Raw genomic sequence first — 19,525 nt, forward strand, 5'->3', positions numbered from 1 at the left:
ATATAAGATTCAAAACTCCTGCCTTCGCCTTATTCATGGGGTACGTAGAAGGAACAGAATCTTATCAAAGCTGTCAGAAACTTGTTGGCTCAATATGGATAACCGAAGGTCGTTACACTCATCGTGTTTCTATCCTAAGGTTATCTGCAATAAAATTTCGACGTATCTATGTAATAAAATTACTTTTCGGGCTGACGTACACAACTTGAATGTTAGGCATAAATGATTATTAACTACTCCGATACACACCCATGAAATTTTTCAAACGATCATTTACGTATCAGATATGCAACGTTTACAATGAACTTCCCCCTCATTTAAAACATTTAGGAAAAATCGAAAACTGAACTACTAGGTAAACAAACTTAAATACTCAATAGTTTATCCATAGGTATATATTTTTTTGTTGTCATTGGAATGCTGATTGATATCAGATGTAAAATGTATTACTTTTTCTATTTTTTTTGTTCTTTGTTTGAATTTGTTTTATTCATTTTCTGTTGCCAGTTCTCGTAAAGGTTAAGTGGTAGAACAAACCTGTAGTGTTTTCTACACTGCAGTTTTGAACTTCGCCTTCTGGATGTATATTGTATTCCACCCAATGAAGACCATTATTATTATTATTATTTTTTTTTTTTTTTTTTTTTTTTTTTTTTTTTTTTTTTTCACCGTAGTGTGCGCTGGTCAGGCCCTATCCCCCGAAGCCCCGATACATTCGGGATTCGGGAGGGCGCGCCAGCATAATCAACCAATGACCACTCCCCACACCGTGGGGTAAGTGATCATTGGGTCCGAGAATCATTATTATTATTATTATTATTATTATTATTATTATTATTATAGTTCTTTTTCGTATTCCACATTTTATTACGTTTTGCATTACATTTCATTTTGTCGTAATTGTTGCAATAAATTTGAAAGGGATAACATTTTTGAATAGGAAATAAAGATCTCTTTCAAACGATATATCACAAACCTATACTTCCCATTTAAAAAATAGGAGGCTGTACCTGTCATTCGAAGGGGCTGAAAGGTAGGGGTGGCATTTTTACTGTGTAGAATGACAAATTTCAATTTGTTCGAAGTGTTTCGGGATTTTTTTTAATATGTACAGTAACTGAAATAATGAAATCATTCCATTTGGCTTTCACACGCTGTATATTATACATATACATTTATTTTGTGAATATATCATTGAAGTTTACATATAATCTTCGTCACATACAAATTGGAAATAGTAGATTGGTTCTTTGTACTTATATTTTTTCCTAATCATCAATTCACGTTACTATTGACTTCATATAATGATTTCTATTTGCAGGTTAGAGATTCTTGAAAAATCCAACTTGATGATAAATGTGCAGCAATGTGTATCCGAATGACTCGCAAGAAGAGAATTTGGGAATGTGCAATTCCCTTGAATGCAACGCTTCTCATTTTACCTTATGCGACGTGTGCAGCTACATCTTCAGGTAAATGATTCAACAGTACATTCCGGTATATAGTTTGGAATTCATAAATAATTCAGTTCAACAAGAAAACAGGTGTCTGTTTTTTGCAAAGGTCTCAGAAACTGTTGCAATGATTCAAAATTCGATAGAAGATCCTCGGAAAAGAGGAAATTCAGTAGAAACAGTGTCGACCTTCAGAAACTATAGTGCCAATATTCATTCATACTTTCATTCGAGCGGTGAAAATATTAGTCCAGTCATTATAGTTAGTTCACCTCGGAATTCGAGATACCCAGCTGTGAGTCTGTGAATACTTGTATATCGACACCCTAAAAGTTGTCTCAAAACCTACATATGGTAGGGTGTAAGCAACTATTAAATTTCAAGGTCAAAGGTCACAAAAATCGGTTTTTTGCGCTTTTTTGGAAATATCTCATTTCCTATGGGTTTGTTGCTATTTGTATTTATTATCAATATTGTAGAATACAAAATTTTCTACAAATTTTGTTTAAAAAAAAAATTCATACGGTGAACCGTTTTCGAGATAGAGGGAGGAGAGCACGCGGTCACAGCATCACTTCAGGTCAACCGGTGCCTCCGGTCGAAAACGCGCCATATATAGTTGATGAACTATCGATAAATCAATGATTATAAATATTTGTTAATTTTTATTAACTATGATATTATATTTTATATTTTTTTTCCTAACTTATCCACTTTTTATTCAGTATTAATTTATTCAACAACACTTACCTGCCCATGTAATTGCAGAATTGTTAATGAATATATAGGAATTATATTTGAATCTTAACCTAATTAATATTTATAACTTCTCACATGATGAAAAAAAAAACAAATAAATTATGAATTAATCTTTTTATTAAAAAATATCATTGAATACATTTATTTTTATTGAAAGTAAAGAAATGGAATAAAGGGTACAAAAACTACAATTTATAATTTCGTCGTCGTCTTCTGGCTGCTGGTAAATTTCAAACTGGTCTTCATTATCGTCTTCAACGACATTTGTCTCAAGTTCTTCCATGATTCGGGGTCAAAAGTTCCATCTTCGTTAATGTCGCTCTGATATGGTAGAGCAGTGAGACAAGCTTGCCCATTACATTGGCCACAAGCTGAAGAGCATTGCAAGTCCGCTTTCCTGCATCCGCATCGCGAACCACAACCACTTTTGCAGTTGCAGAAAATTGTATTTAGCAAATCTTCTGGAGCAGGTGGTAAAATTGTCATGATACGCTCCAGAAAATCGTTTCGCATTGCCCAACCCCATACCTGGGGTTCCAAATCATGTCCTAACCAAGTTTGAACTTGATAATATACACGGTTGAAATGTTGATGAGCAGCTGCACTTGTTGGTGGAATATTTGAAAGCTGCACAGGTTTATTAAGTTTTGTATATAACTTGACGTAATGCATATAACGAAGATGATCGAGACTTTTCACAGATTTCGGAGCATTATAGACTGCCAATAAGGTTTGAGTTCCACTCTCTAATAATCTCTGGGTCGAACAATTTTCTTCCTCAAATGCTGCAGCTAGTTCATCCAAATTTGTCAGTTTCTCAAAAACTTTTAAAAATGATTTTTTCCCTTTTTAAAAAGCGCAGAAGTTGTGTCACATCCACTTAATGCGTGCAGAAATAAAATATGTTTTTTAGAATGAGGATAATCATCAAAACTTTTAGTCGAGTATATCTCCGTTTTTACATTACCTTTCCCAACTTTTTTAAAGAAAATTTCTTGTTCGTAAGACAGTGTACGCCCAATTGAAATGACGAGTAAATCAATATCTTGTCCTATTATAACTGCAGTTTTTTAGACTTTGATTCTGCTATAGCAGTTTCAACAATAAGAACATCCGCATCATCTCTGGCTTGTTTAGTAGTAATATTTGCAGCTTGTAATTTTTCAAATGACATATTGATGAACTTATCTTTGTTATTTCGATTTGATAAGAATTTTTCTTGAGTAACTGGTACAACCATTGTTTCATCGAAACAAACTTCATACGTTTTTGAAAGTGCAGCAGTTCTTCTTTGCTGCTCCATAGCTTTTACGTTCTTACTGTAGTCTGAATATCCGTCAAATACAACAATTATTTTAGAACTGTAATGCCTTTGTAAATAATTCATGTATTTATCAAAAATAATAGAAAAAGTATTTTCTCTGCTCCATACAACATGATGAAGAAGAAATCCGCCATCAATAATGAACGTCACATTATTTTCATTGAGAACAAAATCAATTGGGCTCATGTTGTCATACAATGACGATTTTGTTGTTTTTCTCATGCTATCATTATCAAATAGAGCTGTTGAATACGGACTCAATTCATATTGAAGATATTCTTCAAGATTACTTTCAAATTTTTTGCTGACAGTAATTCTTTGGAAGAGTAATAATGGATCCACTGCAACTTTACAATCATTTATTTTTACAGATTTTTTAACACTGGAAAGCGGCATTACTTTTTCGGAGCGTTTAAACTTTATTTCATTAAATGATAAGTCGGTGATCTTCTTTCATAGACCCTAATCCAATTTCGTAAGCTCTGTGGCAGTTAATTTGCTCATTTCCAACAATTCCAGAAGCTATCGATATTAACTGCGTAGTATTTGGAAAAGGATCATGGAGTTTAAACCAATCAAATAGTATATTTACGTCAGCATTGTCTTTTTTCACCCTTGAGTCTCTGGAATCTACGTGTTGCTCGGTCGACTCCAAGGAGATATTACAGAACTTCTCCATTTCCTCACAAATAGTATTTGTGGCGTACATAACATATACCCATTTACACAAAACATTTTCTTTCGTACTTCGACCACGAGATACTCCTCCTTCGGTTTTCATGGATTTCGATGACCATATCTGTCCATGTACCTTAGTTATATTTTTCTGTTCGTTTCACTGTGAAAAATCCATTTCTGAAATTCTCATAAGTTTGCAAATATTTATAATCATTGATTTATCGATAGTTCATCAACTATATATGGCGCGTTTTCGACCGGAGGCACCGGTTGACCTGAAGTGATGCTGTGACCGCGCGCTCTCCGCCCTCTATCTCAAAAACGGTTCACCGTATAAAAATTTTTTTTAAACAAAATTTGTAAAGAATTTTGTATTCTACAATATTGATAATAAATACAATTAGCATAGGAAATGAGAAATTTAATAGTTGCTTACACCCTACCATATGTAGGTTTTGAGACAACTTTTAGGGTGTCAATATACAAGTATTTACAGACTTACAGCTGGGTATCTCGAATTCCGAGATTCTTACCTAATTTAAACTTAAATGACTGGATTATATATGATTTGTACAGCTCAAGCAAGAGACGTTCAATTCGTCTCAGTCGTAGCTGAATAAACAATCATGAGATGGCATAAAATATGTGTGGCAATTTCTCTTCCAAATATGGTTTTGTTCATCAACTCTGTGAAATTGCATTCTCATGCATCTTTTAGTCTGAAAACTTTTCACATATTTTTCTGAATCTATGGTTCTTTTTTAGAGTAACACAATGTATTCAGTATCGTCTATCAGTGATTTTTCCCAACAATGTTTCAAACATTTTTTCAAATACATTACATGAATTTCAACACACTGCGTTTCTCATATTGGAAATATCAGAAACTAGAGTTAGAAATTTGAAAGGGTTATATACAAACATCGGAAAAGTCTAGGGATATTTTTAAAAATGGCAATAATTTTTTTTAGGTCGCTTTAGGGAAAAAAATTGACGGGTGATTATTAAACGAATGTAACTTACAACAAAATTTATTAAATGGTCAAAAATACTGAGTGCGCATATAAGCAAAACTAAAAAAAACTATGGCTCTTCTTTGGCACCCCGAAAAAAAATCATAATACAAAAAAAATTGGAATCAGTACAAAGTATGGCCTCCACGCTGGTTTATTACGGCCCTACATCTATCATGCATCGACAAAAGTAGATTGTCAATGTCTTGTTGAGGTACATTTGCCCATTCAGCGATTAAAAGCTCTCTCAATTGAAACGTTGTGTGAATGTTCCCCATATGCGGAGTAATTCTTCGTTGAAGCATGTCCCACACATGATCGATGGGATTCAGGTCCGGTGATTGTGCTGGCCATGGCAATACGTCAACTCCTTCGTTGGTGAGCCAGTCAGTCACTAGACGCGCGACATGTGGACGAGCATTATCGTGCATTAGGTGGAAGTTTTCACCAACAGCACCAGCAAACGAACGGACGATAGGTAGAAGAATGGTGTCGAGGTACTGTCGAGCTGTGAGGGAGCGATTTGGAAAAACGAGATCGGTTCTGCCGCCGATCATGATTCCGCCCCATAGCATTACTGTACCACCTCTGTATGTGTGGACTTCCTGGACGTGTCTCAAACGTTCATTATTTCCAGGTCGTCTCCACAGTCTTACTCGACGAGAATCTGGATAAAATCCAAATCTGGATTCGTCTGTAAACAAAACTGTGGCCCAATCATTTGCATCCCAGTTTTGATGTTCTTGACACCACTCTAATCTTCTACCGCGATTGCCTCTCGACAAAGGTGGACATCTAAGTGACATTCTGTTGTGGAGATCTGCTTCATGCAGTCGATTTCTGACAGTATCACGACCAATGGTTACCTGGTGCGTCTGCTGCAACACGTTAACCAACTCAGGTGCTGTGATTGTCGGTTGTCTTCTTGCGGTTAAGACCAAAAATCGGTCTTGAACTGCAGTTGTAGCGCGTCCTCGCCCTGGATGTTGTTCGGCTGGACTGCCAGTTTCACGGAAACGCCGCCACAATCGACTGATAACACTTTGGGAGACCCTCAAACGAAGAGCTATATCATTTTGTTGCATGCCACTTCGAAGAAGCCCTACAGCTCTATTCATCTCAGCCAATGGTAAGTGATGGCGTTCCATGTTAAAGCACAATATTTCCAGTTCAATTGCTGAGCAAGAACTGCATAGAATGTACAAACTCGACACTTTCAGATTATTCATTTTAGCCGATAACGTACAGTTTGTAAGAAACTTGATAAAAGATTAGATACCGTTTTTGCAGGCTTTGTTCAGCCCATAGAAATCTACAGGGTGGTCGAGTGTACCAATTCAATCGAAATTAAACGACCTCATGCATTTATTTTTATGATATTCAGTTTGTTATAAAAATACCCCTAGACTTTTCCGATGTGTGTATTCAGGAGTGAGTTATTTTTGGGAAAGGAAGTTTTTGGTATTCTACTACTCCATCTTAATACATAAAAATGTGGGAAACTTCCAAAGAAAAGAAAAGAAAAATCGATTTTACACATAGATGTGTAGATCATGCAAATAAGTAACTCTCAGACACAAACTGGAAGAAATAGTCCTCCTGAAGCATCTACTTTCATATGAACACTGAATTATTCAGAGTACATATTTCTCTACTCAGTTTGTATTCCAAACATTCACTATGGAATTGAATTAGATATCATTCATATCATCAACCAAATAGGTAAATGAATGTCATTATGATATCATCGATGACATAAGCAGATCAAACTTATTCCGTGACATAAAAATCATGAATTATGAAAGAATCGTGTGTTTTTCTTTATAATGTTATCCAGATTGGTACTGACGAGCTTTAAGGGAAGTGTCTTACGGCTAAACATCAATGTCTACCAGTGAGCATGACAGTGTTCCATGTAAGTGAAATTTTTACCTTTCATTTAGTATATTGTGTAGGAATCCTGTGAATGATATCTGATTTAATTCCATGACAAATGATTGGAATACAAATTGAGTAGGAAAATGAGTTTTCTGTATAATTCAGTATTCATATAAAGGTATTTGTTGTGGTATAAATTTTACTTATATATACACACAGCGAACGGCAGCTCTTCGTCTGGCGGCATTGGGCATGGGTTCAAGTCTAAACTAAGTATCGTTTGATAGCACAAAAAAAATGTTAGGCGCCATTAGAATTTGATTTTATGAAACCCAGAAAACAAAATATTGAGAATGACAGAGCCTTATGAAATGAAAGTCAAAGTCTACCACAATAATTCATTACTACAATAATTTTTGTTTATGGCGTAGAATGATGATAAGATACAATGAGTTATATACAAAATCTGGGACACTACCCGAAATAATTATGAACGAATATGTTTTGTTCATTACATGGATGATGAATGAAAATAATAGTAATACCTTTCAAAGAGCTTCAGAATCAGCTCTGCCGTAGACGGTATATTGGTGGTGGTGAACGTGTATCGTAGATGTGTCAAACAGGGTGCCTGGTGGGTTTACTTCCAGCTGAAGTAAAGACTCAGCTGATATTGGTGGAATCAAATCTGCTTCGCAATGGAAACTGCCTTCTGAATACTTCAATAGAACTATACATCGGATCTGGGATATATCTACGGAGTTTAGGATACTACTACGGTTGAAAATACTGATACGCTTCAATTACGACAGGAAGCTGTTGAAGAGGACCTCGTAGTACCCGTGCTGGACTTCTTGAAAGCAGATTCAAAAAAGGAAACTCCAGGAATGAATTATTTCTCCTCAAATTATAGTGAGTAAAGATCATCAAGCCCCAACGGAAAAACCCTGTGAAGTAGGTTTAATTACAACCAATTTCAACATACCAGAAAAAAGTCCAAATGATGAAGGGAAGCTTGCCAGATTTAAATACTGAAATTACATACCTATCGAGTTCAGAGGGTAAACTTGCTCTCAACAGAAACAAACTGAACACCAAAATTACAATCTGTGTGAGCATATCCTCATCGCAAAAGAAAAATTTCACAAAAAAAACAGTGCTTATGACTCGCCACTCTGAAGTCCCGCCGGCCATCCAAAAAAAGGACCTTGTTTTTTCGTTTTTGAAAAAACTTCTTAAAAATCAACCTACAGCGCGTTCTGACTGTCATACATTCTGAGCCTGTTTTTCACGTCGAAACGGTGACGTCAGACAAAGTTTCATTTTTTTCGGACAGGTTAAGATTTGTACTGGAAATAATAAAATGTATATATACACATATATATGGATGTTTTCAAATGACGAAAACTGCAATGCCAAGAAAATCTACCTAATGTGAAAAGGACTACTAGAAGAAAAGAGTAGTTGTTTCGACCCGCCAGATGGCATGTCTAGGGATTCACGTTTCTTAGTGTTGAATAAACAACGAACTTACCGAGTGTGGAAGGATGATGAGAACAGAACACATTAACCGATCTGCTCTCGGAACATGAAAGAATATCCTTCAGCTGATTGAAGGTTAGAGGTCGACATCCGATTGTTCATTTTCTGATGACAGATGAAAATAGACGATCCAAGGCTTGAAAATATATAAATATAAAGATGAAAATATATACAGATATATCAATGCATGATAACTAAAGTGAGTATACCCTTCAGTAATAGGTGAGTAAATGAAACAATTTATAGTGAAATTTTATTATTGAAATACTTATACACATCTCGTAAAATTGTCTCTTTCGATTAACAGGAATCCTACTAGTAGTGTAATCTGCAGAAGACATCATTTATGAAATTTTTGTGTGTTCTACGTGATAGAGTACAATTATATGACATCTTGAAGGTAGGCAATAAACATAATAAATATTCTACAACACCACTAATTCCTTTTGTCCTTTCCAGAGATTGGTGGAGCATTATTACTGTCCACATATGAAAAACATGAACACTCGGTTATCTATATGATGTGAATCTATCATTTGAATGAAAAATATCAGTACAACTCGCTTCAGTTCATGACTAGGTACTGTACGGTTAAATATGGTTCAGGTTACCAAGTGAAACATATGCTACACCTTGAAAGAAATATCATTCGATAAGGATGGAATAATGCATGGCAAAAGAAAATGCTATATTGTTTTCAAAGAAGTTATTTTCATGTAGTTCAATGTTTATGTGGAAGTAGCTGTTTCAGGAAGGTTTTTTTCTTCCAGTTTGTGTCTGAAAGTCACTTCTTTACATGATCTACTCATATATGTATCAATTTACCTCTTTTAAAATTGATTACTTCCTTCAGAAGTTTCCCACATTTTTCTGTATCAAGATGGAGTAGCCAGAAACTTTCTTTTACAGGATAAGAAATAATACTATTTATATATGTGTATACTATTTCAGTATATGAAATGACACCATATAGAGAAATCCGAGAGAAATATAAACATCGATTGAAGTTGTTTCATCCCACCTATGATAAACGTATTACTAAAAGAGAAAACCTAATAATGAATTTATTGAACTTCATTTCAAACACTCATTTCTATTCGAAGATATTCAGTCAAGGAGCGTTCTTATGTGATTATATACAGGCTGATTCACGGTGGATGGCACATTAGACGTTTCTGGTGAACCAGACAACGGATCACTTTGAAAATGTCGTGAATGAAGTGACGAAAATGTCGATATTATTAGGAGAATGTCACAACGCTACTGTCAAATAGTAATCATGGCCTGCTTACCAAATACCGAATGGAAATACCATTCTGAAGGGACATTTTCACAAATAAATGTTCATAAGTCCGAAACTTGACTAGTTAGGTATAGGTATGATATACATAGAAAGAAAGCAAATTTCAGTAGCTTTCCGAATTTTCAATAATATACAGGGTGTTCCATTTAAAATAATCAAATTTCAGCAACTTTTTCAAGCAAACGAAAAAACTGTATTTTTTTACCACCCTGTATTGAAGTAACGGAGATTAGGCTGACGTGTGGGAAGTGTCCAAGTATCACCGAACTCCAAACCAAATTTCGATATCATAGTACTTCTTAACTAAAAGATATCGGCATTTTTAGAAGTCATGATTTTCGAAGAAAAAAAATGAAATTAATTTTTATTTTGAAAACGGTAACAGATAGGTATAGGGAAATATCAAGAAAAGTTGTCGGGCAATTGTTGGAGATTCCAAAAATAATATTATATACAGAGTGTTCTATTTGAAAAATCAAAGTTGCTACTGCTTTCTAATAGAAGCGGCAACACCGCATTGTCGAAAATATTTTAGTTGGCTAGAGAATGTCCGAATATGCCCTCCATTAAATTTTCAAAGTGATCCGTTGTCTGGTTTACCAGAAACGTCTAATGTGCCATCCACCGTGAATCAGCCTGTATAAAAATATCCATTATGTATAGTCTATTCAAAATGATAAAAAAAATTATTTTTCCCAAAAAGTGTCCATACATCCATCCAAAGTAGTCCCCCTGAGATATAAGACATTTGGGACAGTGTTTTTTTCAATCCACGAAGCAGTTCTGAAACTGCTTATCACATTATCTCAACCTTCTGTGGAAAGCTTGTACCACTTGTAAACATTTTTTAAGACTGAGAGGTCGACCACTGTATGTCATTGTCAACATTGAGCGTGTTTCTGAGCATTATTTTCCATTTTCAAAAGCTTTCATTTAACTTGACTTGTATGTATGTTAACAAATCTTGCAAGTTTAATTTGACCCACTTCCCGGAATCCGATTGACCTGAAATTTTGCATGCTGGGCCAGAACTGATGACAATGCGTGACCTGATGCTGCCAGGATCGGCTCCGTACGAGATATCTCCTCAGTGGTAAATAGCAGGGACACGAAATTTTACATACGCATTTGTTTATGATAGGTAGTTGGTAGGCTCACCATGAAATAGATGCCACATTCAGGGTTGGCTTCAATAACAAACATATATTTCTAGAAAAAGGAATAAATCAAGCTTTTACCTTTAAATACCTACTTCCCGACCCTAAAAAGAAGACAATACATGGTGTAGTAGGATGTAAGAACCCATATTTATTTGCATTCTAAAAATATATTATCATCTACCACCCACATTTTAAGCATTCACGGCACTTTAATTTAATCACAAACATTATGAATTGCTTACAAGTTTAGTAGGTGTCTACCTAATTACAAAATTTCAATTACTAATTACAAAATTTCAATTACAAATTGAAATTATCGCGACAAGTTTCTATTATAATTTCAATTCTGTGAAGTCATAAATAAATGTGGTTGATGTGATTTTAAATTTTATTTCGATCTTTTTAGGGCACTCAAATAAAAGCTTGTTTTAAAAGTTTTTTATCATTATTTTTATACAAAATTTTTTATAGCAGAGATTAGGGAATGTTCCTCCTGACGAAAATCAAGTAGTTTTCATGAAAGAGCTCTAAAACAACGCATTTTAAACTTATCATTTCAACCTTTTCCTTTAAAAAACTCTTTAAATAATTAAAAAAAAACAATGAAATAATGCATTCAAGATTTAAAGGGATTCGTTTCTATTTCACCATTTGGCAAAATCGGCAATAGCTAATAAAGGACGATGAATCTGTTACCTGTATGAGACAAACAAAGATGACATATTTCAGAGGCGTGCTGTTCTGTTCCGAGTTCCGAGACATTCTGTGACATGTGACATTTTGTGCACCTAACCTATCTTCCTCTATATAGATAAATAACAAAACAACCATTGTTTATGTGGCTTCTGGAGGTGGTATTGAACTATAATTTATATTTTGCCCTAATTGTTGATTAATAAAGATAATTTTCCTTTTTTGAAGTAGAATATCTAGGTACGCATAAATTATTTCAACTTGATATAGGCGTTGTTCCCAATATGTGTATTAGAAACAAATTCCTTCAAAAATCAAAACCCAAAATTTGAAACATCAATTTGAATACTTTTCGAAGTGAATTTGAAAAACTCATGAATTAAACTCAACTTCATTTTGTTCAAACTTGCATTTGCTGTAACAACCCAAATTGAGGAACATTCCACATTGCCGAACACGTAAAACACCTAATAACAAACTACACATGCTCAACAGCTGGAACTATGAACATATAGGCCCAAAATGGGTGTACCCATTTGGGCCTATTGCTAATCAAGTTTACGTAGCCAGCGAAATGTGATGAAAAGAAGTAATGAACTTTGCTTCATAAAATCAGATGAAGAAATTTGTGATTTATTCTCAGATTTGATAAACAAGCGGTACGGTTTGTGAGGTCCGTTATGAAGGATTTTCGATTGAAAATCATGAATATTCATAATTACGATTGAGGTTTGATATTATTATGTGATTTTTTTAAAAATTGGTATCTAGGGGTCTTTGTGGACCGACATTATGTTTTTTCTTTCAATAATTCATGCTGACGAATTCTATAATCACGAAGAATCATTAATGTAAATGAAAAAAACTGTATTCAAAAATGAAAAATATGTTTTTCATATGTATGCCATAGGTCATATCCATTCTGTGACCAAGAGATCAGAAAGCTTTCTGCTCAATGTTCAGTTTGTATATTGAATAGTTATTCTTGTGCAATCGGTTTATATCTGTCATTGCTCACTTAACAACTAACTTACGTCACAAAAAGAGTATGATCTCCGTTTTGGTTTTCCTTTCTTTGCACGAGGCTTTCGAGTTGCATACAGACAATATTCAATAAGAAATGACGGTTGTCATTTTTTCAACCTCTTTTTGGTTGGGATATGTCAAATAATGAAATAATGTAAACCCAGTTTAAAAACTTCATTTATAAGAATAAAATCAAAAAAACGATCATTAAAAACATCAAAAATATCCCCTTTCGCAATGTGGGTCCACAAAGAACCCTAGATACCAATTTTGAATGAAATCACAGAATAATATCAAACGTCAATCGTAATTGTGAGTATTCATGATTTCTAATCGAAAATTATTTATATCGGACCTCACAAACCGTACCGCTTGTTTATCAAATCTGAGAATGAATCACAAATTTTTTCATCTGATTTTATGAAGCAAAGTTCATTACTTTCGAAATTAACATTTATCATTGTTATGAATAAGTTCATTTGAAATAATTCAATTTGAACCCAGTAAACCACGTGCTTTATTATAAAGACGTACATGAATGAAAATCTAGTAGGTGGTAGAAAAACTGGCCCCATTTCCATAATCATTAATAATAAATTAGATTTCCTGTAGGAACTATTTGAACAGAATACATTTCCACCTGAAATTATTTATTTTATAAATATACAGGCTGATTCACGGTGGATGGCACATTAGACGTTTCTGGTGAACCAGACAACGGATCACTTTGAAAATTTAATGGAGGGCATATTCGGACATTCTCTAGCCAACTAAAATATTTTCGACAATGCGGTGTTGCCGCTTCTATTAGAAAGCAGTAGCAACTTTGATTTTTCAAATGGAACTCTCTGTATATAATATTATTTTTGGAATCTCCAACAATTGCCCGACAACTTTTCTTGATATTTCTCTATACCTATCTGTTACCGTTTTCGAAATAAAAATTAATTTCAATTTTTTTCTTCGAAAATCATGACTTCTAAAAATGCCGATATCTTTTAGTTAAGAAGTACTATGATATCGAAATTTGGTTTGGAGTTAGGTGATACTTGGACACTTCCCACACGTCAGCCTAATCTCCGTTACTTCAATACAGGGTGGTAAAAAAATACAGTTTTTTCGTTTGCTTGAAAAAGTTGCTGAAATTTGATTATTTTAAATGGAACACCCTGTATATTATTGAAAATTCGGAAAGCTGCTGAAATTTGCTTTTTTTCTATGCATATCATACCTATACCTAACTAGTCAAGTTTCGGACTTATGAACATTTATTTGTGAAAATGTCCCTTCAGAATGGTATTTCCATTCGGTATTTGGTAAGCAGGCCATTATTACTATTTGACAGTAGCGTTGTGACATTCTCCTAATGATATCAACATTTTCGTCACTTCAGAAGTTGCAAATACCTTCAAAACGATGGAACAAAACTATTCGAACGAAGTTCTTATGAATTTGTTTATTATTTTTGGACAGTGTAACAAAATTATCAGCAGAACATGTAGAAAGTTCAATGAAATGTATCCGAATCTACCGCCAATGAACCTCAAGAAATTTATACGAATTCAGAACAATTTCAATGCATTTGGATCAACTTTAAAAGCACCAAGAAACATGCCTCGACCCGTAACTTTCGAAGACAACCAGATTAATGTCTTAGCATATTTTCACGCATTTTCCGAGTCATCGATAAGAAGTGCTGAAGAAGATTTGGGTATAAAATATTCATCGGTTCAAAGAATCTTGCGAAGACATAAAATGCATGATTATAAATTCACCAAAATTCAAGCAATGAAGTCTCAAGATCCTCAACAGAGAGTAGAATTTTGTGAAATGTTGTTGACACGCATTCAAGAAGATCCACTTTTTTTAAATAAAATTATTTGGACTGATGAATCGAAATTTTCGAGAGAAGGGATTTTCAATAGAAAAAATCGTCATTATTGGTCCAGTGAAAATCCTCACGTCACAAAAGAAGCCGGATTTCAAGAAAAATTTAGTTTTAATGTCTTCTGCATGTTGATGGACAACAAATTGAGGTACGTGATATACGAGGAGTCATTAACATCCAGAAGCTACCTGAATATTTTGGAGAATACTGTAGACAGTTTCGTGGATAATCTGCCACTCGAAGATTATCGAAACTATTGGTACCAACTAGACGGAGCTCCTGCACATTGCACAAGAGAAGTGAGCGCAGAACTGGATAGACTATTTGACGATCGGTGGATGAGGCGCTTGGGACCATGGAATTGGCCAGCGAGATCACCCGATCTTAATCCATTAGATTTTTATTTGTGGGGAATGTTTAAAGAAAAAGTTTACAAAATACCCGTGCGTTCGAGAGATGAATTGTTAGAAAGGATTGCCCAAACATTTGAAGATTTGGATCCCAATGAAATCAGATCTGCCACCACGAAAGCAGTCAACACCCGCATTTTAAAGTGCTTGGAAGTGAACGGCCAGCGATTCGAACATATTTTGAAATATTCCACATGATTGTGTTACTTTTTTATAATTATTCATATCAATATTTCCAATTTCAAGTTTCTTGGTGCTTTTTTAAAGTTTATCTAAACATATTGAAATTGTTCTGAATTCGTATAAATTTCTTGAGGTTCATTGGCGGTAGATTCGGATACATTTCATTGAACTTTCTACATGTTCTGCTGATAATTTTGTCACACTGTCCAAAAATAATAAACGAATTCATAAGAACTTCGTTTGAATAGTTTTGTTCCATCGTTTTGAAGGTATTTGCAACTTCTGAAGTGACGAAAATGTCGATATTATTAGGAGAATGTCACAACGCTACTGTCAAATAGTAATCATGGCTTGCTTACCAAATACCGAATGGAAATACCATTCTGAAGGGACATTTTCACAAATAAATGTTCATAAGTCCGAAACTTGACTAGTTAGGTATAGGTATGATATACATAAAAAGAAAGCAAATTTCAGCAGCTTTCCGAATTTTCAATAATATACAGGGTGTTCCATTTAAAATAATCAAATTTCAGCAACTTTTTCAAGCGAACGAAAAAACTGTATTTTTTTACCACTCTGTATTGAAGTAACGGAGATTAGGCTGACGTGTGGGAAGTGTCCAAGTATCACCTAACTCCAAACCGAATTTCGATATCATAGTACTTCTTACCTAAAAGATATCGGCATTTTTAGAAGTCATGATTTCCGAAGAAAAAAATTGAAATTAATTTTTATTTCGAAAACGGTAACAGATAGGTATAGGGAAATATCAAGAAAAGTTGTCGGGCAATTGTTGGAGATTCCAAAAATAATATTATATACAGAGCGTTCCATTTGGAAAATCAAAGTTGCTACTGCTTTCTAATAGAAGCGGCAATACCGCATTGTCGAAAATATTTTAGTTGGCTAGAGAATGTCCGAATATGCCCTCCATTGAATTTTCAAAGTGATCCGTTGTCTGGTTCACCAGAAACGTCTAATGTGCCATCCACCGTGAATCAGCCTGTATAATATCCCTCCCGTTATCAACTAAACCGACCGCCACTGTTTTATAGTCCAACTTACTTCCCGTAAAGAAACAAAGTTATGCTGCCTTCAATGTGAGGATGGAAAAGGCCTCTCTATTGTCTTTTATTACTCTGAGGTTTATGTAGAATAAACTTCCTGAGGGCATTTAACCAAATGGATTTGAATCTCCAGCGATACAAATCCAATGTGCATCGCTACTTTCTCACAGGCACCGCTTTGATAGCGCCTTAAGGATTTTTCTGTAGTTTTTGCGTTTTGTCTTTTTTAAAAAAATATATTTCCCTCGGTACATAAACATCTATCATACATTTTCTATAATAATCTCAAAAACTTTGAACATTAAAATATCCACTAGTATTTGAAATGAAATCAACATACTTATATACACTTAGAGATGTGAATTTTTTCCGACTGTTGAACTTATTTTGCAGCAACCATGTACGAATTATCCCCGGTATTCAACGTCACCTCCTTGGAGTCTCTCTACGACACGAACTGTACAGATGTCACCTGCTTCACAAATCGGTCTGTGGGCAACCTCACTTACAACGAAACCCTTGTCTTGTCAGCTGATGCCGAGCCATTGGCAGACCTAATCCTTTTGGGAGTTCTATCGATATTTCTTGGTCTTATGATACTAGTTACTGTCATAGGTGAGTATTATTTAATATATATTTTGTGGAAATTTCTCAATATATAAAGCAGTGCTGTTTTTTGAGGATTTGGTCGTGTAGTAAGAGACATCGCTAAAGTTTAGTTGTTATATTGACGACCAGAATATGAAAATTTGATGTGATGAATCTACAGGAACGTTATATATACAGGAACGTTATGGATTGATTGCATTCATAATTTTATTTTTATCATTGTTTTAATAAAATATATAATAATATATACAGTGTCACCATCAAAATGCGCACCATATGGGAAACTTTTTTTTCGAATAGTTTCAATGAAGTTTAACTTTGGCACTCGTTTGTGCTTAAAATTTAACTCAAAATGATGCGGACAACTGCGACCCACTAACGTTCAGTGTTTGTCAAATTCAACTTTTTTTTTGAAAAAAATAAAAAAAGTGCATTTCTAGATCGAATTCAACAAAAAGTTACTTGAAAAAGTTGTGTCTATGGCAATTTCATATCAAAATGCCTAATTTTATGCAACTAGGATAAAGTTAACGTTTTGCTTATATTTGACAGATGTCACCTTTATTTTAAAAAACAAGTTCGGTTAATTGTCATCAATTCATGTATACATAACAAACTCATCATGGAGTTTAACTTTTCTGATAAATTTTTACTTATACGGACATTTTCAGAGAGAAAAGTACTATTCTTATTTTCCAACGAGTACTTCAAAAACATCAACTATTATTCCCTATATTGGTGCCTAGAACATTGTAGAACAGTTGTTGCAGTTACAACCTTTCAGTAAGCAAAAATGAAGCTCATTTTTTTCTGAGGTAAACCGCATTGGAAACTCCAAAGTATACGAAAAATTTCCTTTTTCATTTTCTCGACTTCGCTCACACTGAGCTTGTCGAAGGATACCCGATTTGGAAGATGACTATTCATAACTATCTAATTGAAAATAGGTGTTTTTTCATCGTTACAACATAGATTACATCACTTGACTTTTCATTACTGCACCAAAAGTTCCAAACAGTGCATCACAAATACATGGATTATAGTTTTTATCGATGGAATCTGTATTTTCAAGCTCTGTTCTCAACAATTCTCTGATGGACCTGGGTTCTCAACCTTCACCCATGAACAATTCAACCTTCTTTCGTGAACTTGGGCTCTCAACCCATTTTAAAAACCTTGGGATTTCAACTCTTTGTCGTATTCTTCAATTCTCAACACATTTTGAAGAATCTGAGCTCTTGTCTCTTCCATTTTTTCCACTCAATATCTCTGTGTGGTGATACTTTGTTGTGTTTTTTCATTTATCAGGCGTTGAATATTTCCTATGAGGATATTTGGGTACCACCAAAATCACTATCAACACAAACACTATTATCTCATGTTGACCATCCAGATATAACTGTCCCTGAAGTAACTCATTTATTTATATTCAAAGAGGTTAAAATCTCATTACATGAGAACAATAATACGTATGAAAGTGTCAATACAGTCTAAAAGTGGATCATGAATGAGAGTTCCAATATCTAAACGTGGATACATTAGCATTGTATATAGCAACTACACAAAGCCGAATGAAAGAAAAAGATTGGGGAAATTGCCACAACGCCCCATAAGGCAGAAGGCAATGCAACAGTAGTTTTAAACACCATAGATTATGAATCCAAAATAATGAAACTACTATAGGATTCAGCCTACAAGAAAATAGTTAGAAATCCAACTACCTATCTAGAGAAAACCACGAAAACTGCCATCAATAATTCTCCTATCGACGACGAAGTCAAAAGACATCTGATTCCAAGAGAGAAATCATCCAAGTGCCCTAAACTTTATGGATTCCCCAAAGTCCACAAGGAAGGGGCACTACTCAGACCAATCGTGAGCTCGGTAGGTTCACCAGTTCATCAATTAGCGAAACACGTTGCTCATGTACTTCAACCACATGCGGAAAAGGTCGAGTCATATGTGCGCAATGCCGACCACCTCATAGACATATTGAAAACACCAACCGTTAGTCCGGACGACATCCTTGTCAGCGTTTATGTAACCTCGTTATTTACCCAGGTATCCACCGAAGAGGCACTAGAAATAATCAAAAAGAAATACAAACCGGAAGAGCATATCATCACCTTGGCGGAACATTGCATCAAAAACACTTACTTCATCTATAACGACCAACGATACAGACAAATTGAAGGGGCACCAATAGGCACGCCACTATCACCCGTTGTTGCCAATCTCTTTATGGAAGAAATCGAAACCGAAGCAATAGCAACGTCACACTTGAAACCTAAACTCTAGCTGAGGTATGTCTGTGACATCTTCGTGATTTGGTTTCATGGACACCAGGAACTTTCCAGGTTTTTCAATCACTTGAATGAAATCCATCCACGCATTAAATGTACGAAAGAAGTTGAAGAAGGCAACCAGCTCGCATTTCTCGATGGACTGATTATAAAAAAGCCGGACGGTACATTAGGTCACACGGTATATCAAAGGCCAACACACACGAATAGGTACCTAAACGAAAATTCACAC

General features: G+C 34.7%; 1 protein-coding gene across 1 annotated transcript in view; it reads left to right on the plus strand.

Annotated features, from left to right (window-relative positions):
• The first annotated feature begins 1,326 nt into the window (after positions 1-1,326).
• Positions 1,327-19,525, plus strand: part of LOC111513400 (5-hydroxytryptamine receptor) — a 47,615-nt gene continuing 29,416 nt past the window's right edge. The window contains exons 1-2 of the mRNA XM_074170171.1: positions 1,327-1,472; positions 16,775-16,996. Coding sequence (XP_074026272.1) covers positions 1,367-1,472; positions 16,775-16,996 — 328 coding nt within the window. The 5' untranslated portion in view covers positions 1,327-1,366. The remainder of the gene's footprint in view (positions 1,473-16,774; positions 16,997-19,525) is intronic.

The sequence above is a fragment of the Leptinotarsa decemlineata genome, unplaced genomic scaffold, assembly GCF_025532065.1.
Source record: "Leptinotarsa decemlineata unplaced genomic scaffold, Ldec_3_MD MMD2_P_RNA_scaffold_7, whole genome shotgun sequence".
Taxonomy (NCBI): Eukaryota; Metazoa; Arthropoda; class Insecta; order Coleoptera; family Chrysomelidae; genus Leptinotarsa; species Leptinotarsa decemlineata.